Here is a 22,400-nt window from a genome sequence, read left to right on the forward strand (position 1 = left end):
TCAGCTCACGGTCACAGACAGCAGGAGCAGGGTTTCTGTGCAGTGCAATAGCTCCGGACAGCGGACAGTTTCATTTATAAACAAAAGATAACCAGATATTTTCGTTATGCCCGAGCTACCCAGGGCCCTTCAGACATCGCGGGCCCCTGGGCAATTGCCCAGTTGCCCATATGGTTAATCCGGGCTTGGTCGGAGCCACCGCTCATGGACAAGACACAGTACGGCAGTTTAACCCCGTTACAACGTCCATTTTGCTAGCTCACTCGCCCCTACCGCATTCATCTCCGTTCCATTCTCCTGCTGGTTCATCCCATCCACTCTTTAATCTGCATCAGAAGCCGGTCATCTCATCATAGCAGTACTCCAGCAGCCAAAACCCGGACCGGATTTCATACTGACTGGACTGGACTGACCGACGGACTGACTGACAGAGAAGTGATAACGGGGCGTGAGTAAAATCTTCTTTTTGTTTTTTCTCTAAAGCCCTGAATTTGAACTGTGCACTTGTTTTTTTTTATTATATTTAGTGGATGAACTGAATCGTTTTTTGTTTTTTTGTTTTGTTTTTTTTTTTATACCAAGAAAAACTGAAACAAACTGAACTTTTTTTTTCTTTTTCTTCTAAAAAACTGAACCAAAGCCTAAAGTGGAGATTTTGTGTTTGATTTTGTTTGGTTGGTGGATTTTGTTGAGTTTGGACTTTTTTTTTTTTTTTAGGAGGGGGAGGGGGGCGCAACTGTGTGTTTGAATTTGTGTTTTTTGCAGTCATTGTTTAATACATGATTTTGAATTTTAAATGGTTTAAATGTGTGATTTCTTTTTCTGTCATTTAATGTGTAGGGTGTTTGTTTAATTTAGACTTGCATTGTTTGTGTGGTTTGAGATATGACAAATAAATTGTGATGGTTGGAAAAACAACAAAGACTTCGTGGAGAATGGATTTGCTTCAATCAGGCGATCCGTTTATTTGTGCACAAATGAGAAAACTAACAGACGAAGCTTCGCCCTCTCTCAAGAGTCAGTTCTGACCTGTCCAGGAAGTCAGTCTAACTTATAGTAGCCTGCGCTAAGGTTAAATGGGATTGGTTAATATGATGTATGACGCTGTCACTAAGCAGAAGAAAGAAAATAAGATAAAAACAGACAGAATGCAAGACCTTGGAGTTGTCCTGGGAATTTTTCGGGAGTTGGGTTGTGCTGTATCTTGTGGTATCGTTAGAGACAAAGTAGCCTACAAAATATGCAGAATTGAGAAACTGACTGAGAGTAAACATTCATATCTAGGCCTGTGGTTAGAAAGAGAATGAAAACTGAAGAGCTATCATAGGTGTCTTATAAACTAATAGAAGACTTATGGTCAGTATTACAATCAGTATTAACAGTACAAAAGACTGAATTAAAACGACTGACTTAACATCTTAAATGTCAGACTAATGACAACCTATGGATCTGTCCATTGTCAAATAGTTGAAAAGAAGTCAATTATCTGAGATATCTAAGTTTAAATTAGTAATCAGTCCATGTACATTGTAGTCTGGGCAGGAGTACTTTCTAGTCTAAATAAAATAATTTCAAGAGTCCATATCTGTCCATATTTAATTACCAAATGACTTTATGATAAATTATGTCTCACTGGTAAATTTATTTTATATTGAATCTCATGAACATCAGTGGTCAGAATAATTATATTTATAAGTCTATCATTTATTGTTTTGTTATACATTAGATTAGAAATAAAAAGAGTTTAGATGAAAATGTTGACTTAAGTTAATTTTTTATGATTTTTTGTGTATATAACTGAAGCCAGATTGAACATGTTTTAAAGCTCAAAATGCACCAGAATGCAGGAAAAAGACTTCATTTTCCCCAGAATTTCCCGGGGGAGCTATGCTCGTCATCGCGGTCCGCTACGCGCCCCGCTGCAGGGACCCAGACTGGCTGTGGCTTTTTGTGGGTATACTCATTTCTACTAATGTAGCCACAGTGGCTGTATCTTTCATTTTCCTAGCGCAAGCACAGTGTTCCACATGTTGTTAAAACTCTATGTCATATCATATATACATACATACAGTACAGGCCAAAAGTTTGGACACACCTTCTCATTCTTCGCATTTTCTTTATTTTCATGACTATTTACATTGTAGATTCTCACTGAAGGCATCAAAACTATGAATGAACACATGTGGAATTATGTACTTAACAAAAAAGTGTGAAATAACTGAAAACATCTCTTATATTCTAGTTTCTTCAAAGTAGCCACCCTTAGCTCTGATGACTGCCTTGCACACCCTTGGCATTCTCTTGATGAGCTTCCAGAGGTAGTCACCTGAAATGGTTTCCACTTCATAGCTGTGCCTTGTCAGGGTTACTTAGTGGAATTTCTTGCCTTATTGATGGGGTTGGGACCATCAGTTGTGTTGTGCAGAAGTCAGGTTGATGCACAGCTGACAGCCCTATTGGACAACTGTTAGAATACATATTATGGCGAGAACCAATCAGCTAAGTAAAGACAAACGAGTGGCCATCATTACTTTAAGAAATGAAGGTCAGTCAGTCTAGAAAATTTCAAAAACTTTGAATGTGTCCCCAAGTGCAGTCGCAAAAACCATCAAGCGCTCCAACGAAACTGGCTCACATGAGGACCGCCCCAGGAAAGGAAGACCAAGAGTCACCTCTGATGCTGAAGATAAGTTCATCTGAGTCACCAGCCTCAGAAATCGCAAATTAACAGCAGCTCAGATTAGAGACCAGATGAATACCACAGAGCTCTAGCAGCAGACACATCTCTACAACAACTGTTAAGAGGAGACTGCGTGAATCAGGCCTTCATGGTCAAATAGCTGCTAGGAAACCACTGCTCAGGAGAGGCAACAAACAGAAGAGATTTATTTGGGCCAAGAAACCCAAGGAATGGACATTAGACCAGTGGAAATCTGTGCTTTGGTCTGATGAGTCCAAATCTCAGATCTTTGGATCCAACCGCCGTGTCTTTGTGCGATGCAGAAAAGGTGAACGGATGGATGCTACATGCCTGGTTCCCACCGTGAAGCATGGAGGGGGAGGTGTGATGGTGTGGGGGTGCTTTGCTGGTGACGCTGTTGGGGATTTATTCAAGATTGAAGGCAACCTGAATCAGCATGGCTACCACAGCATCCTGAAGTGACATGCCATTCCATCCGGTTTGCGTTTAGTTGGACCATCATTTATGTTTCAACAGGACAATGACCCCAAACACACCTCCAGGCTGTGTGAGGGATATTTGACCAAGAAGGAGAGTGATGGAGTGCTGCGCCAGATGACCTGGCCTCCACAGTCACCGGACTTGAACCCAATCGAGATGGTTTGGGGTGAGCTGGACCGCAGAGTGAAGGCAAAAGGGCCAACAAGTGCTAAGCATCTGTGGGAACTTCTTCAAGACTGTTAGGAAACCATTTCAGGAGACTACCTCTTGACGCTCATCAAGAGAATGGCAAGAGTGTGCAAAGCAGTCATCAGAGCTAAGGGTGGCTACTTTGAAGAAACTAGAATATAAGAGATGTTTTCAGTTATTTCACACTTTTTTGTTAAGTACATAATTCCACATGTGTTCATTCATAGTTTTGATGCCTTCAGTGAGAATCTACAATGTAAATAGTCATGAAAATAAATGCGAAGAATGAGAAGGTGTGTCCAAACTTTTGGCCTGTACTGTACATACATATATATATATATATATATATATATATATATATATATATATATACACACACACACACACACACACACACACACACACATACACATATATATATATATATATATATATACATATATATACATATATATTTACACAGTCGTCCTCAAAATTATTCATACCCCTGCCATTTTTCCACTTTTCTTATTAGTCAATAGAGTAGCCTTTTTTCTTGATAATGGTTCCTGTAAGTGTCCATAAGTTCTCTTCTGTCTCCTGTGGGGTTTTGGTCCACTCTTCCTGGACCAAAGCCTCCAGCTGGGTCCGGTTGGATGGTCTCCTACCCATCACTCTGGTCTTTAGCTCCCTCCACAGATCCTCTAAATGATTTAGATCAGGACTTTGACTGGGTCATGTCCTTGAACCACTACTGCACTACCTTGGTGGTATGCTTGGGGTCAGTGTCCTGCTGGGACATCCAATCAGGACCAGTCTAGAGTTTCTCAGCACTTTCACGCTGTCATCCAGGACGTTGATATAATTATGTTAAATTCATGATGCCTTGTAACTTCATGAGGTTTCCAGTGCCACTAGCAGAGAAGCATCCTAGCATTATAGGTTATAACCATAGCATTATGTTGCCACCAAAATAACCGAGGTATGAAGGTATCACAGACAACCATCCAGTCAGTATTGCACAAAGGAGTTCTCCATGGATGCAGACACAGGAAGATGGCATGACTCAGGATGAAACATCAGGAGGCTCATCTGGCATTTCCTAGAGCTCTTCTTAACCAAGATCCAAGCTTTTGGTCATCAATCCAGTGATTTGATGAAACAAAGATGGAGTTGTTTGGCCACATGGATGTTGACTGCATCTGAAGGAAGCAAGGAGAAGAACGCAAGCTGAACACAGCCCCAACCATCAAGCATGATGGTGGCAACATAATGCTATGGGGTTGCTTTTCTGCTAATGGCACCGAGAACCTCATCAAGATACAGGGCATCATGAAAAAGGAGGATTATATCAACATCCTGGATGACAATGTGGAAGTGTCTGCTGAGAAACTCTAGATTGGTCCTGACTGGACGTCCCAGCAGGACACTGACCCCAAGCATACCATCAAGGTAGTGCAGTAGTGGTTCAAGGACATGACCCAGTCAAAGTCCTAACCTAAATCATATAGAGAATCTGTGGAGGGAGCCAAAGACTAGCGTGATGGGTAGGAAACCATCCAACCGGACCCAGCTAGAGGCTTTGGTCCAGGAAGAGTGGACCAAAACCCCACAGGAGACAGAAGAGAACCTGTGGACACTTACAGGAACCATTATCAAGAACAAAGGCTATTCTACTGACTATTAAGAAAAGACTTTGGACTTAGTGAACCTAGGGTATGAATAATTTTGAACGTGGCATTTTTTGTAAATCCTCTAATAAAATACTCCTGAAATAAAGTATTTCTCCAAGTATCATTTGTTCTTATTTCCTCACTTGTGTATCACATATAAGTCACAAACAAACTTGACAAAACTCATTCATTTCATCACAAAAACAAAAAGTTACAAAAAAATGGCAGGGGTATGAATAATTTTGAGGACGACTGTATATATATCATATCAGATCCTCGAAGTGACTCTGTTCTGTAGATGAGTTTCAACAGTGACGTCATTAAGATGCGCGCACAACTCGGAGGCAAAAACACGAGTACCAGCTACCAGCCGGCTCACATCTGCTGCGTACACCTCCAGGCTCTCCCCAGGAAGTCGTGAACGAGCCGATATGTTAGCTCTAAAATAGATCATTAACTGTCTCTGTCCAAAAGCCGATCCCATCTTCTCTTTCACGGCCACATAATTTGACTTGGCTGCATCAGGAAGGCTGTCCCATAGTAGAAAAGCAGACTTACACAGACGGGTGGGGAGTATTCTCACCAGCTCCCGGCTGAAGTCACCGGTGTTGCCTGCCATAGCTCTGACTGCCACTTCCAGCTGCCTCACCCAGCTGAGGAAACTCTGGCTGCCATCGCCGGCAAAGGGAGCAGGTAGATCCACAATCACTCTCTCTCTATAGGGTGATAGGCCAGGGGAAGCCCTCCTGGTAGGTTTAAAGGGGTCTTCATCACCGTACCACATGGTGACAGTTCTTTTTTTCCACGCCGCTAAGCGCGGCTAACTATATTGAGAAGATACACTAACTGCGGTAATAACTATAAACAGCGGGCGGCAGAACAGAACCACCGCTACCACCAATGTAACCTAGCTGTCTTTATGCCTAACTTATACTTGGTGAAAGCTAAGTAATAAACGGCACACAGGAGTTTAGCAGGTCCATCCACAGGTACGGGTTTTATTCCACCACATTTTCGTTTAACACGCTATGAACTCGGCGTGACTTCTGCCTCCAAGATGCATGTGCAGCAAGACATAATGTATGCATATGTCACATGAAACTTCTGTACATGTTGTTGACTTGGTTGTGTTATGTGGGCAGAAGGTTGTGCTCTAGGTTTACATGTTAATGAAATGTGTGGAAGAAGTAGAGCATTCTGTTACTGATATGTCTGTAACTGGGGCCAATCAATAATTTAGTCTTCTTACCAAATCAGCATTTTTCCATAAGACGCTACAAATAACTCATCTTTCAGTTGATCAACCATATAACTGAAATACGTCAGATTTTACATCAAAAGGTGTTTTCATTTTCTTTTTTCTTTTCTTTTTTTTTCAATATGAGATAATTTAGGTGATTTTGTTAATTGTGTCTCATTAACATTAGGCAGTGTCTACTGCCACAGTGCTGTGGTATAAAATATGGGTTTGTCTTTAGCCTCAGAGCCAATCAAATGATTCGAATTCTGCACGTTCTGCACATCTTCTGAACGTTGTCCCAGTGGCTGATTTATCCATCCATCCATCCATTTCCTTCCGCTTATCCGGGGCCGGGTCGCGGGGGTAACAGTCTTACCAGGGATGCCCAGACTTCCCTCTCCCCAGACACCTCCTCCAGCTCTTCCGGGGGGACCCCGAGGCGTTCCCAGGCCAGCCGAGAGACATAGTCTCTCCAACGTGTCCTGGGTCTTCCCCGAGGTCTCCTCCCGGTGGGACATGCCCGGAACACCTCCCCAGGGAGGCGTCCAGGAGGCATCCGAAACAGATGCCCGAGCCACCTCAGCTGGCCCCTCTCAACGCGGAGGAGCAGCGGCTCTACTCCGAGCTCCTCCCTGGTGACTGAGCTCCTCACCCTATCCCTAAGGGTGCGCCCAGCCACCCTGCGGAGGAAACTCATTTCGACCGCTTGTATCCGGGATCTTGTCCTTTTGGTCATGACCCAAAGCTCATGACCATAGGTGAGGGTAGGAACGTAGATTGACCGGTAAATCGAGAGCTTCGCCTCTCGGCTCAGCTCCTTCTTTACCACAACCGACCGATACAGCGACTGCATCACTGCAGACGCTGCACCGATCCGTCTGTCAATCTCACGCTCCATCCTTCCCTCACTCGTGAACAAGACCCCAAGATACTTAAACTCCTCCACTTTGGCTGATTTATATTCATCAAAAACCCGTCAACTTCCTCATATGAGGCAAAACAGTCGCTATGTTTCATGTTGTTTGCCTCCATGCTGAAACTGAAAGTGTGAACAGGTACAAACCAGCTTCCCTTAACTGGTCCCATGTCCTGTTCCTGTACCCGGATAGGCCCAGGGCATGTGTTTATGTCCACAGTACTGTGTCCACAGGGGGACAGGTTACCAGTCCACACAGGACAGAACCAGGACGCTGATTGGACCTGAGGGACAGAGATACATGACAAAGGTAGTCCAACAGAACTGAGGATAGAGATACATGACAAAGGTAGTCCAACAGAACTGAGGATAGAGATACATGACAAAGGTAGTCCAACAGAACTGAGGATAGAGACACATGACAAAGGTAGTCCAACAGGACTGAGGATAGAGACACATGACAAAGGTAGTCCAACAGGACTGAGGATAGAGACACATGACAAAGGTAGTCCAACAGGACTGAGGATAGAGACACATGACAAAGGTAGTCCAACAGGACTGAGGATAGAGACACATGACAAAGGTAGTCCAACAGGACTGGGGACAGAGACACTTCGATAGAATTTTCCAGTGGGAAACTTCATAATCCGTGCATTTACATGACAATTTTTATTCCTGGTTTAATCTGATTAAACGTTAAATCCTATTTCAGATGCCCATGTAAACACCTTATTCCAGTTGAAAAAGAATCGTTCGGATTAAATTTAAACCCGAATAAAGTCACTGGTTTAATCCACTTTTTATTCCGAACTAAATTATTCCTCGGACATGTAAACCCTTTCTTCCATTTGGACTTTATTCCTGCCATTCTGTGCATGCTCGTTGTCTTGTCCTGTTGCGATGACGCACACATTCTGCGCTGGCGGAATAATATGCAATGCAGTATAGTCAACCCAAACCGTTCCAGTGGGCTATTCTAATGAGATCTACCAGCCTCGAAAACCCTGAAGGAATAGTCCATCACTTGTTTTTTTATTAATTCATTTGTCATGCACTGAGTTCGATAAGTGGGCAAATCAGTTTGCACTGCAGTGCACCGATTGCCTTGCTCTCGCAGCCCATCCGTTAGCTTAGCTTAGCCTAGTTTAGCATAATCGCTTCATTCCTATGGTCAGACGTAGCCAGGCTTTTATAGGTGATTTGCAGTATTTTATGAGCAATTTTGTGAAATTCAATTCTCCCTAATCATTACTTTAGTCCGGTGGGGTCAATATGATCACAAATTGAGGCTCAAATCATGGTGATGTGACTTACTGCACTAATAAAATCTTGGGAAATAAAAACTAATGCAAAACTAAAACGGTAAAGCAAAGCTAATTTAGCGCATGCATCCCTTCCAACAAAAAGATTTTCCAACTTCTGTCAACACAACAGTCCCAAGATTGTATGAGTGCAGTAAGTCGCAGATCTAAAGAAATAATTAGGGAGAATCGGATTTCAGAAAATTTACAAAAGACAATAAATCACCTTTAAAAAACTGGCTACGTGTGACCATGGAAATGCAGTGACTATGGTAAGCTAAGCTAACAGAAGGGTTAAGCTAAACTAACAGAAGGGCTGCAAGAACAAGGCAACATGAGCACTGCAGCACAAACCCTTTTACTCACTTATCTACCTCATTAATACCTCATGTAAACCTTATTTCGGGTTTAACATTTCCATGTAAACAGAAGAGAAAATAATTTAGTTCTGAATTAATTTCTTCTGGAAAAATAAATCGGATTTAAAAAACATCATGTAACCGTACCCATTGTGACCCATTCATCTTTGGACCATTAATCCAATCTATACTTTGAAGTATTTCAGATAAAATGCTGTTTCAGTAGTATTAGATACATATGTCCCTAGTGAACGTGGAAACATCATCATGTTCTGGAGCTGATTCATAAAGGAAACCCATGTAGTTTCACATGTTGCAGTGGTTGTAGATGGTTGTTTTTACACCCAGTTAATCATATATTTTCCCGAAAATGTCACTTTCAGTTTTCCTTGTTCTGATTTAATAACCTTCGAATTTACTCTGAGCTTTAATGAACATCTACATCACAGGTGTCAAACATGTGGCCTGGGGGCCAAAACCGGCCCCCCAAAGGTTCTAATCCGCCCTGTGGGATGAATTTACAAGTCAAACAATAGCAGAATAACCTATAATAATGACTCCAAATATTCTTTTTGGTTTAATGTAAAAAAAAATAATATTGGATTATATCTATAAATAATGACAACTTCATTTTTTTTTTTTTTTTTTTAATGCAAACAAAGATAACATTAAATTCTGAAAATATTTACATTTACAAACTATCTTTAACAATAGAATGTGGATGACCTGAACAAATATGAACAACCTGAAATGTCTAAAGAAAATAAAGTGGCTAAATGTTTGGTGTCTTTCTACAGCCAATTCCTAATGCACATGTATAAATGATACATTTTGGCATAATACTGGTAAAATTGCACTTATTTTTCTTAAGGAATGTCTGTTTTTTCAGGTTATTCACGTCTTTTTTTGTTCAGATAGTTTGTAAACGGGGGAGATCAAACGGGGCGGAATGCGGCCCCTGTACTCAAATAAATTTGACATCCCTGATCTACATGGTCAGTAATTTAAGGATTGAAAAATACCTTCTTTTCACTGAAAAACAGAGGTTAATATTCTCCTGAGCCATTTGATGTTGGATACGTGATGCAGACTGAACCAACAGAGTAGGAAACCAAACGGATGACAGGAGACTCAGGCACCAACAAAACGTGTCTAAGGCGAGGTTCACACATAAACGGGCTGTGTTTGTCCAGATTTTCCACCTTCCTGACCAAGGATGGCAAACCCCAGATTATTTTATGTCTTATTAGTTTATCCTATCAGATTCTCCTGTGGTCTGAGGTATGTTCAGAATGAATTTGACCCGATAATCGGCTCTGAAATGGGTCTGGGCCGACAATCGTAGATATTAAACTTGTTCAATATTTACGACAAAAAATGTTCATGTGTGTGGGGAAAGCCAACAACTCCTGATCAGTCCTGCACGGGTCCACTTTTCCAAACCCACACCCGCCCGTACCCATGTACATTCGACCCGTAACCAGACCCGACCCGTGATTAAACCCATTTTCTTCACATAACTCACTTTTAAGGGCTTCATTTTTGCCTAAAACACACGTCATCATTAAATCCGTAATATGTGCTGCTCGATGACATCTGTGGGCGGATGTAAAATAACTCACTTCAAAATAAAACCAAATGTGGATTGACCACGGTCAAATTAGATGATCATCATCATTAAATGTCCTGACAATTATTTTCATCCACAAATTTTTATTTTTTCACTTCCTTGCCTGCTACCCACCCGCATTTCGTTTAATTTTACCTGGGCCCTTACCCACAAAAATTCTTCTCATTTTTTTAACTCATCCTCACATGTTTTTGCAAGTTTACCTGACCCTTTTTTTTTTTTTAGAGGGAGGGGGTTACCTGACCTGATTCAGGACTCTGCTCCCAAGTCATGTTATGTTTCTTCTTCTTCGTTTTTGTTAGATCATGTTTGATCACGTGAGATTTCTGGTTTGGAGGACTAGATTGTAGATCGGTGGTGGAACAGAGTCGTGTGTGTGCTGTGTTGAGATTATCGGAGCACAGTACAATTAAAACTGTTCAATGCCTGATTTTTTGTCTTCATATCAAGGTTATTATCATTAATGAAAACTAACGAAATGACGAAAACTAGAATTGTAAAAACATTTTCGTTAACTGAAATAAATAAAAACTATAATTAAAGGAAAAAAACGATAACTAACTGAAACTGTATTGTGTGCTTACAAAACTAACTAAAACACATAAAAATTATGACCGGGACCAGAACACCACCTCTTGGCTCTACTAATAAGGTGAAGTACAAGTTTACTCACATATACACACGGACTTAAGGACAATAAGGTACTGAACTAACATTAATGCCAATGGAAATCACTGACATGTCACTAACCCACTGCCTGCCTCCGCGTCACACGCGCACAACGGAGATGTGTTTTTTTTCTCTTTTTATTATGTCTCTCTTTCACTCTCACTCCCCTTTCTTTTCACTTTTCCTTTCCCTCACATTTTCCTGTGTAAGGACAACCTCATGTTATATGCATGTATTAACCAGAACAGAGGTAGATTGACGTTAGAAAATACATGGATGCACAATAGCATGTCTCCACAGCCCACACAACACACACTCTTATCACATGTGGGATTACAACAGATCTGCATGCATCATATATAACTAACGCAAATCAGATCATGGGTACACTGAAGTTTGTCTGCTGGAATGTGCATGGAGCTGGTACCAGGGTGAAGAGAACCAAGATTTTCAATCAGCTACAGGATTTAAAGGCAGATATTGTCTTACTACAGGAAACTCACTTATCACAGACATCTATAGACACACTTCATACAGCACAATTTCCACATGTATACTCAGCATGTTGCAATTTGAGGCAGAGAGGCGTAGCAATTCTCATCAACAGAAGACTAAACTTTGACATTGACAGCATAATCACAGATTCAGAGGGCAGATTTATTGTAGTTAAATTATCAATTCAAAATGTTAAGTTATGTATTGTAAACTTATATGGACCAAATGTTGACGACCCCACCTTTTTTCACTCCTTTTTCACATCACTCTATGATCACTCAGATTGCACATTCATTATCGGAGGGGACTTCAACACAGTTCTGGACCCAGGAGTTGACAGGCTGAGTCCCACTGGAAATATCAGACATGACCAATCCTCAGAAGTTGTTAAACAATACATGACAGATTTTGGTCTTTGCGATGCTTGGCGCTCTCACCGTCCCCTTGTCAGGGAATACACCTTCTTCTCCTCAGTCCACCACTCTTATTCTAGATTAGATTACTTCCTAACTAGCAGCTCGCTGATGAGTGATATATCTGAAACCAAAATTCATCCTATCACCGTCAGCGACCATGCACCAGTGTCACTCACTCTGGTTAATAAGAACATCAAGCCACCAACTCGCAACTGGAGATTTAATACATCATTACTTACAGATCCTGAGTTTATCAGCTACTTTAAAAGAGAATGATCCATATACATAGAAAACAACAGTTATCAGGAACATCAGCGTGTGTCCTCTGAGAGGCGGGAAACGCAGTAATGCATGGGAAAATAATCTCCTTCTCTCATAAGAAAAAGAAAGAGACCGCAAAAATAATGGCGCTAGAAGGTAAAATTAAGTCATTAGAGGAGGCCTACTCTGCCACCCCAGATGAGTACACGCTGAACAATATAAGGAAAGCTAAACTGTAACTGAATGAAATAATAAATAAGAAAATGCAATTCTTGGTGCAAAGGCTTCGCTTGGAGAACTTTGAACATAATAACAAATCTGGGAAATTTTTGTCAAATCAACTAAAAACAAATAAAGAGAAAACAACTATTTACTCCGTTAAAGATCCAGCAGGAAATATTAGCCATGACCCCGACAAAATAAATAACACTTTCAAGGATTTCTATAAAACATTATACACATCACAAATAGACCCATCAGATGATAATATTGATCAGTTTTTCAGCAACATCAATCTACCAAAATTACAACAGGATCAGAGAACATTTCTGGACTCACCTCTCTCTGATGGTGAACTCCAAGAAGCTCTCCAACATATGCCCAATAATAAAGCCCCAGGTCCAGATGGTTTTCCAGCAGAATTCTACAAAGAATTCTGGACTGTTCTGGCACCTACTTTCTACAAAATGATATTAGAAATAAAGGAGAAAAATGAAATACCCCCAAATATGAACATAGCTAACATTACTATATTATTAAAACCAGGAAAAGACCCCACATTCCCATCCAGTTATCGCCCAATCTCACTAATCAATGTAGATCTAAAAAATAATCAGTAAAGCTCTGGCCAGAAGAATAGAGAAAATAACTCCTTTAATCCATCCAGATCAAACAGGTTTTATTAAAGGTAGGCACTCTTCAACTAACATGCGCAGATTAATTAACCTCAGATTATTCTAACATACACAATCTGGAAACCATAATTATTTCCCTAGATGTAGAAAAAGCATTCGACCAGGTAAACTGGAAATTTCTACTTACAACATTAAATAAGTTTGGATTTGGACCATCTTTCATTGACTGGATTAGGATAATGTATAAGAACCCTCATGCATGCGTGAGGACCAATGATCAAACTTCTTCAAGCTTCAGTCTGCACAGAGGCACCAGACAGGGCTGCCCACTCTCCCCCTCACTTTTTGCCATCTTTATCGAACCCTTGGCAGCTGCCATTAGACAACAGGAAGAAATAAAAGGAATCCGTACCAGGAATATAGATCACAAAATAAGTCTTTATGCTGATGAAGTATTACTTTTTCTCCAGAACTCACAAGCATCTCTCTACCAGACAGTCACACTTATAAATAACTACTCATCAATATCGGATTACTCCATTAACTGGACTAAGACAACAGCTCTGCCTATTAACTGTCACTTTCAAAGTGTACCCAATATTACAATACATTCAGGAAGTATTAGATATCTAGGTATAAATATTTCACCCAGGTTGTCAGAACTAATAAAATTGAACTATGTTCAACTCTTGAAAACAACAGAGGATGATCTTCTGCGGTGGAGGTAATTACCCATTTCACTCATGGGGAGAGTTGCCACCGTCAAAATAATGGTTTTACCTAAAATTAACTATTTATTTTCCATGATACCCATCAAACCATCCTCTAGTTGGTTCAAGTCACTGGACTCACATATATCTAAATTTCTTTGGGAAAACAAACCATCATTTATCAGTTTAAATACGTTGCAACAGACCAAAGACAGGGGTGGTTTAGACCTTCCCAACTTTGGCCAATATTTCCTAGCCAATAAGCTGCAGTATATCTCCAAATGACTCAGACTTAGTTATCTAGATGAGTCATGGGTAGATATAGAGCAAGCAATGTGTGATGATCTTGCAATCTCTGACTTACCATTCATTAGTTCGACCATTAAGCATCATAAATGTTATAAAAGTGTGAACATCAGCTCCACTCTGACAGCCTGGTGATAATTTCTTAAAATAAACAAATGTTCACTCATTCCATGTAATCGGACACCCATCTGGAACAACCCTGACATCCTGCAAAGTAAAAGAATTATAAACTTTGCTCAGTGGAAGAACAAAGGAATAACACATTTAGAAAATATCATAGTGGACGGAAACTTTGTACCATTTGACACGCTCACTTCTCAACATGGGATTAGCAGCACCAAATTTTTTGAATATCACCAAATCAGATCTATTATAGGTAAGAAATATACCCCTAACCAGTTAAACCTGCAACTACCGATCAAGGTGGCAGAACTCTTGAACCTCCGCACCTTAAAGTTACTATCCAAAATATGTAGGCTTATTGCTAAAACAGACAACTTAATCTACCTACCAACTTCAAAATGGGAGAAAGACTTATCCAGTGATTTTGATCAAAACTCATGGTCACAAATATGTTCAAATACATTTAAAATGGCTAAAAACTTGAATTTACAACTAATTCAGTTCAAAATTCTTCGCAGAATTCATTATACAGGACAAAGGATACTCAAGATGGGTCTCACACAGTCAAACATCTGCTCACAGTGCACAGATAACTCTGTTGATAACTACATACATGCCTTCTGGCAATGTGCACCTGTCCAGAGGTTTTGGCTTCAGGTATGTGAGGACCTGTCAACATGGCTCAGATGCAATATTCCAGCCCACCCCACACTGTATTTACTACGTGACCTGGGCCACACCACATGGTCCTCACTGCTTTATGCATCACAAAGAAAGCTATCCTTGTGAATTGGAAAACAAAAGCCAATCTGAGCATTAACCAGTTTAGGAACCTTCTATTAGATCACATCAGTAATGAGACAATATCTGCCTCTTCAAACAATCAGTTGGACCAGTCTCATTCTGTCTGGACCCCTGTGATTAGCTCTATCACATCACTCTGAGTCTTAGGAGGCTGGCGGGAGGTGCCGCGGGGCTACGGGTCACTAGTGGTCCCTTGGAGTGGGGTTCTGGACCGCCCTGCTCTGGGGGCGGTTTGGTGTTTGTCCCTGCTGGGGAGGGGGTGGACCCGCTGCCGAGGTTGCCCTGTGGTGGTGGAGCAGGGGACTCCGGGTTGGGCCTGGGTCGGTGGCTGGCGGCCCCTGGGTTGGGTGGCTGGGCTGGTCGGGGGTGGGCGGGGGTGGGCGGGGTGGGGTTCCTGGTTCCTGGGGTCTGGGTGCTGCCCCCCCAGACACCCTGGCATGTACCGGGGTGTCTGGACTTGCCGTTGTGGGGGTGGACGGGTGCATGCCCTGGTGTCTGGCTAGTGCCTGGAAGTCCTGGGGTGTCTGTGTGTGTGCACGCGTTCGTGTGTGCGTGTGTGTGCGCATGTGTTCGTGTGAGTGTGTACGTTTATGTGTCGTGTGTGTGGGTGTGTCAGTGTGTGTGAACAGGTGCTCATGTGTGCATAAGAGTATGAATGAGGGATTGTGTGTGAGTGTTGGTGTGTGCTGGGGTGTGGGGGGGCTGATGGAGCAGGTGTGTGGGTGTGGATGTACATGTATGTTTGGTGAATGAGGGAGGGCTGTGGTGTGGTGGTGGTGGGGGATGGGGACTGTGCAGGTGTGCCTGGGGGGTTGCTGTCCCTACGGGGGGTGGGGGGTGTTGCCGGGGGTTCTCTCGGGGTGCGGTGGTGGGGTGCGGCCGTGGTGGCGATTGGGACCTGGGGCGGGGGAGCTGGTTGCTGGGTCTCGTGCTGCGGGGTGGCACTGTGCTGGTGATCGCTGCATCCCTAGTGCGTGTAAGACTGGGGAGGTATGAAGTATGGTGGGTCCCCGTGCCTGTTTGGGGGGCTTTGGGGCGGCTGGACCCGTGCCCCCTCGACTGCATAGGATGATTGAGTGTGTGAGTGGCGGCTGGGTGGGGGGGGGCGGCCTTCTGGCTGCGGTCGTTGGGTGCCCCGGGTCTCTGGACCATCCCGCTCCTTGGCGGCCCCTGCCTGGGGACCGGTACTGGGGAACAGGGGTGCCGAATGTCAACTGGCTCGTCTTCTGGGAGGAAACCTCCTCCCAGTCATACCATCCCCCAACCCCTCGCCTCCCCACCCCCCTCACACAAAGCACGTACGGTCTTGGGGAGGGTGCACGTCCTGAGGGGGTACGGCAGGGGGGTCACTAAAACGGCCCCCATCTGTGCTTCCCTGGGGCGGCTAACGCCTCAATTTTAATTGCACCCACCCACAACACAAGACACAGAAACACTAACACCACACATTCACTTTTGGGGGGCGAGCTGCGTGGTGCCTGGTGGGCGGTGCCGTGCCGGTGGGTGAGGCTGCCCGTGTGGCGTCGCCCTCAGTGGTGCACAGTTTATGCTCCTCAATTTTAACCACTGGCATACACACCTCACACTTCAAAACACTGATAGGTGGGTGGGTGGGTGGGTGGGGGGGGTTGTCTTCCCACACCCCTGTTTCCTGGATGCCGTCTGGGGCAGGGGGCCCAGGGGGAGAGGGATTGGGCCATTGGCTTGACACCCACTTGGCTGCATTGCTGGGGCAGCACCCTCTGATGAATGATGTGTGCGCATGGGGATTGTGGTCGGGGGGGCAGGGGCTGGGCTAGCCGCTCTCTTGCCTGTCGCAGGACGTGTCGGGACCGGGAAAGATGTATGTGTGCGGGCATTGGGGGTGTGGCGGTTGCTGGTGGGGTGGTGGACCCTGGTGGGGCTCCTGGCAGCTGGTGTTGCCACTCTGGGCTGCGGTTGGCGCTGGGACTGTGCTTGGGTGCCGCGCCTTGGGGGGACTCACGGCAGTGCTGCTTGTTGCGGGGAGGGGGGGCAGGGGGCCGCTCTGGATACACGTGTCTTGTGTGTGTAGGTGGGTGGGAGGGGCTGTTAATGGGTGTGGGTACATGTGTGGGTATGTGTGTACTTGTAGGTGTGTGCGTGTGGGCATGCATGTGGGTAGGTGGGTGTATGGGCATGGGTGGAGGTGTTTGTGCATGTGGCTGTGTGTGTGTGAGTGGTCGAACATGCGGGATGGGTGATGTGTGTGTCTGGGTGTCAGTGGGTATGTCTGCATATGCTTGTGTGGGTGAATGGGGGACTGGAGGGTGTGTGGGGTTTGGGGATTGGGCTTGGTGGGAAGGGGGGGTAGGGATGGGATGGGGGGGGGTAGGGATGGGGGGGTAGGGATGGGAGGGTGGGCCTCCGGGCCCCCGGGGCGCTTGGCCGTGGCATTGGGGTGTGCACCGGCCTGCAGCAGGTGGCTGTCTGGGCTGGCCCGGCTGCCTGGTGTGCTGGGTGGGACCCCCTGCCCAGGGAGATGGGTGGCTCCTGGGCTCGTGGGGCTCAGGGACCGGCGCCTCGCTTGCCCCTGGCTGGCGTCCCTGGCCCCCTGGGGCCTGGGCTTGGCTGCTGTGGGGCCTCTGGCGGGGGCCTCCCTTGACCATCTTCGGGGTGGGCGCACTGTCGCCTTTCGGGTGGGGGGGAGGGCGCAGGCTGGATCCCCCCTCTTTGTGGTGTCTGCTGGTTGGCCGGGCCTGGGGCCCTCTTGGTCGGTCCCTGATCCTTGGAGGGGGTGCGGTTGTGGTTGCATGCCTGTGTTCTTCACCTCAGTCTCTTTGCCTGGTTCACTCTGTCACAGCAGATTAATGTGAACAACTGATGTTGTTTGGATTTGTTACTGGTAGGGCTGCACGATTAATCGATTTTAAATCGAAATCGGATTTTTTAATTAGGACGATTTTTAAAAAAGGGAAATCGTAAAATCGATTTCATCTCTCTCGTGCCTGCGGGCCGTGCGCTTGCGGGCTCCCGTAGGCTCCTCCTCCTATCAGTGACAGCGGTCTGTCACAGAACTCCGTGCAATGGCCGGACTTTAAATGTGTTCATGAGCCCGCAGTACTTATAGCACTGTAAGCCGTGGCTTCACGCACGGATCCCGCAACTGAAATAGAACTGCATGCGGATCACTCATCTTCCGTTGTCCCGGATCCGTACCGTACTGTCTTCTTCCGATCCGGGTCCGGGTCTCGGGGTCATCAGCCTCAGCAGAGGAGCCCACACAGCCCTGTGCCCACACACATCCACCCGCTCCAGGATAGAATCCCTCCAGCGTGTCCTGGGTCAGTCTATTCCACGCACGGATCCCTCAATTTAAACAGAACCGCATGTGGATCACTTATATTAACCTGGTCCACGCACGCACGCACGCACGCACGCACGGCTGATGCCTGTCACTGACTTACATTGGTATCACTTCTGTGGGCCCAGATACCCAGGAAAAAATAAATAAATAAATAAAATTTTAAAAAAACAACAACAACACACATATATATATTAAAAAAAATTTAAATAATTAATTTAGTCCTCTTACTTGCTAAATTTTTCATTCACAAATGTAAGTTCTGTAACACAAAACCAAATATTATTTATTTTTTGAAAGATGTTGAACTTTATTTAAAGCTGTTAGATAAATCTGGAAACAAAAAGGCTATAAAAAACATAAGTATTTGCTCTGATTTGGACATTGTATTATAGTGTATTCCCCCTGGCAAACTTATGTTATTTTCTTGTTGCATACATTGTTTGTATACTCTATTTCATTCAATAAAGATTTAATTAAGAAAAAATAAACTTCTGTGGGTTCATCACGTGATACCATCACAGATTTGAGGTCAGAGCAGTGCCTTGCATTGTGGGCTGCTCACGAAAACGACATGCTGACTTCTGTTGTCTTTTGTAGTTTTACCCAAAAATCAAAATCAAAATCGAAAATCGAGTTTTTAGAGGAAAAAATCGGAATTTTTTTTTTTTTGCCAAAATCGTGCAGCCCTAGTTACTGGTATTAATTACGGGTATTATTTGTGCGAACGTGGTATACGATATTTTGTTCATGCTTTTCTTATAATAATAATAATAATAATACATCGATTTTATATAGCGCTTTTCTAAGTACTCAAAGCCGCCTTTCTTATATTCATCATTTAATAGGTCTTATGTATTTTATTGTATTTTTTTGTAGTTTTGTTTTGTTTTATCTCTCTCTTCTGCCCAGTTTACTCAGTTGTGGTTGTAGTTACTGTTACCATTATAATTATCACCATAGTTGTTACTGTTTGTATTGTTGATACTTCCTTGTTGTGAGGGTCTTCGCCACCTTCTTCTCTTTTGCTCTCTCCCCTTCACCCCCCCACCCCCACGCCATGTCAGGTCCGGCATCGAAATCTGGTTCAACAAAACTCATAATAAACACAGCAGAATATCAAGTGGAGCTTCATGTACTTTATGAAGTTACCCTTGGCAAAGCAAATTTGTTCAGCACCAAAAGGCAGCCAGACTACCATTCTGCTGTTAGGATGCGGGACAAGGCAAGTAGAAAGAAAAAAAAAAAAAAAACGTATAAAAATTATGGATAAAATTCCCTTCGTTTTCGTCTTTGTCAATGTCGGATTGATACAAAATCAATTTATTTCACCCAAGCAATTTTAGCTTGTGGCACCATACGACACTTCACGGTCCATCACTTGTGGTTTCGAGTTGTCTTCTGGTCCCCGCTCTACCTGGAAACATAAAGACTAAAGTTGGGAGAAAGCAGAGTCCTGTCTGGGATTTATTTAAATGCAATGGCAAAGAAGATAAAAGATACGACAAAACTAAAATCAATACTAAAACTAAACTAAAACTAAGCCTTTAGAAAAAAAAGAAAACTAATAAAAACTAGCAAAACTGCTCTAAAAATGAATTAAAACTAACTGAATTAGAGGAAAAAAAGTCAAAACTAGATAAAACTAAACTGTAACGAAAAATCCAAAACTATTATAACCTTGCTTCATATGTGGGGTCTGTGCCAGATAAAAAATCTCTTCAGATTTAAAAAAATCCTTAGGTGTGTACCCCGCTTAAGGTTACATCCATTTTTTTGAAACACACCTGCTGTCACAGAATTAACACTAATACTGCAGCAGTATTTTAGCTCTACATAATAATGAGAACGTATTTAATGCACTGATGTATGACCTCATCTGTAAAGTCATGTCGCATAGATCTTCATTAGCAGTGGTGGTCCAAACCATTCCCATGATCCCTCTCCTCCACGCCACCATTGGCATAGTTACCTTTGCAAACAACACTTCCCGCTCCTCTTTGTCTAAGTTTGACTCAGTCTGATGTGTTTTTGCACAGCAGCACACGGTGTTGTGTGGTAGACTATGCAGAGATGATGCGTCTTCACTTATTGGCCCAAGGGTTGCTGAATCATTTATTTTGGGGTGACATCCTCCACAGCCTCGTATCTGTATGTTTGTCCTAAAGTCGACACGGAACTGTTGAAACTCACGCATTATTTATGAGACTGTACCAACAAGACTGATAGTGTTTTACTGTTTATGTGCATTTGTTCAGCCACCGACTTCACCCTGAAGCCGTCTGACTGCCCAGACACAGAGTTTCCTGTGCAGATCGCCAACAGCGACAGGGGCTGCCTGTGGTACAAGAAGGACAACAAATTCAAAATCCCAAAAGGTGCGAAACACTGGATGTATGAGCAGCATTTTGCATGTAAGACACCAGATGCCATTAATGAGATGTTGACACCCGTTTGTCCTCTGTTCTGCTGCAGCCTACATCAGATTCCACATAATCTCTCCTGTAATCCAAAAATCTGCCAAGAAGTAAGTTCAGGCTCAGATACGATGCTGGAAATAGTGTTTGTTTTCAGCTGTAACTCATTAACACCAATCATAACATCTCGTAGTTTTGTCCAATGTCTGTATGTTTTTGTCTTTCCACTTCCTTCATACTGTTCAGGCTTTCCTTCATATATGTTTTACAGTTTGACCCTGAGCTTGTTTACATTCACACCAATATTCCGATTATCATCCGATGTCTGGAGTTATCTGATTATTCCAGTGATCATGTAAACACGATAATCTGATCTTCTTTATCACAGAATGACAGTTATCTGATTAGGAGAAATCAGATCAACACACCTAGATTTCTCCCCAATATTCTGATGTTTTCATGCATGTATACAGGTTGATCTGATCTTTTTTACATCTGTGCATGTGTTAAAAAAAATCTATATAAACTGAAGTTACGCAGCGACACCATGAGTCTGAGGAAAAAGATAAACAAACAATGACATGAAATGAAGGATAGCAGCAACATGTGACCTGTTTTGTAGTCTTATTAGCTCCTCCCACAATAGGACAGCTAACGCTGACACTGTAGGCCAGGAGTATTCAAATCTGGTCCTCGAGAGCTGGTATCCTGCATGTTTTAGATATTTCCCTCTTCCATCACACCTGGAAACCATTACATTGTTATCAGGCTTGTGCAGAGCTGGATGATGAACTGATCATTAATTGAACCAGGTGTGTTTGAAGAGGGAAACATCTAAAATATGCAGGAAACCAGCCCTCGAGGACCAGATTTGAATACCCCTGCCGTAGGTGTTGCCATGGGCAACAAGACAAGACTGGTTGTTTTGAAAATGACAGGTAGTGTACTTCTTACGTCATAACATACATACGTATGTACTCCGAAAGAAATCAAATCAGATAATGGACTGGAACAAACATATAAAACAGGGTTTTTCCATTATTGCATTTCTGAAGTGCATGGAAACACGTGGAGGGTGAATAGTGTGTAAGTGGGGGGTGGGGGGGTATATATATATATATATCAGTCTCTCTCTCTCTCTCTCTCTCTCTCTCTCTCTCTCTCTCTCTCTGTCTCTCTCTCTCTCTCTCTCTCTCTCTCTCTCTCTCTCCCTCTCCCCCTCTCTCTCATGTCACTCAGTGCACACGGACCTTATGGCTGCAGGCGCCAATGTTAATACTGATATGTTAGGACTGTAGGATTAAATGAGCCGTTCCTGTTTTTTCTTCCTTTCCCATCATGCAGCGTGTTACTGCGCTTCTGTGATTGTAAGGCTGTTGTATTCCAAAATGACTAATATCTACAAAAATATCGGCCCTATCAACTTGCTGACATATTAAATGTGGAGATGGGAATATTCCTCAACCAAATTGGCAGGATGAAAATGTCTCAATTTGTCAGAATCATGTCGATACACACACACACACACACACACACACACACACACACAGATGCT

At 43.4% G+C, this 22,400-nt stretch overlaps 1 protein-coding gene and 1 long non-coding RNA gene across 3 annotated transcripts in view; one reads left to right on the forward strand and one right to left on the reverse strand.

Annotated features, from left to right (window-relative positions):
- Positions 1–22,400, forward strand: part of LOC115413868 (nardilysin-like) — a 136,511-nt gene that overhangs the window by 78,217 nt on the left and 35,894 nt on the right. For both annotated transcript variants that reach the window (XM_030126990.1, XM_030126991.1), the window contains exons 19-20: positions 20,687–20,806; positions 20,904–20,955. In XM_030126990.1, the coding sequence (XP_029982850.1) occupies positions 20,687–20,806; positions 20,904–20,955 (172 nt within the window). The remainder of the gene's footprint in view (positions 1–20,686; positions 20,807–20,903; positions 20,956–22,400) is intronic.
- On the reverse strand, positions 389–21,502 carry LOC115413869 (uncharacterized). Its single transcript, XR_003934519.1, has 3 exons — positions 21,123–21,502; positions 16,387–16,390; positions 389–403 (listed from the first exon to the last, which is right to left on the reverse strand). It is a non-coding gene; the product is annotated as an uncharacterized LOC115413869 (long non-coding RNA).

The sequence above is a fragment of the Sphaeramia orbicularis genome, chromosome 22, assembly GCF_902148855.1.
Source record: "Sphaeramia orbicularis chromosome 22, fSphaOr1.1, whole genome shotgun sequence".
In the NCBI taxonomy this organism is placed as follows: domain Eukaryota; kingdom Metazoa; phylum Chordata; class Actinopteri; order Kurtiformes; family Apogonidae; genus Sphaeramia; species Sphaeramia orbicularis.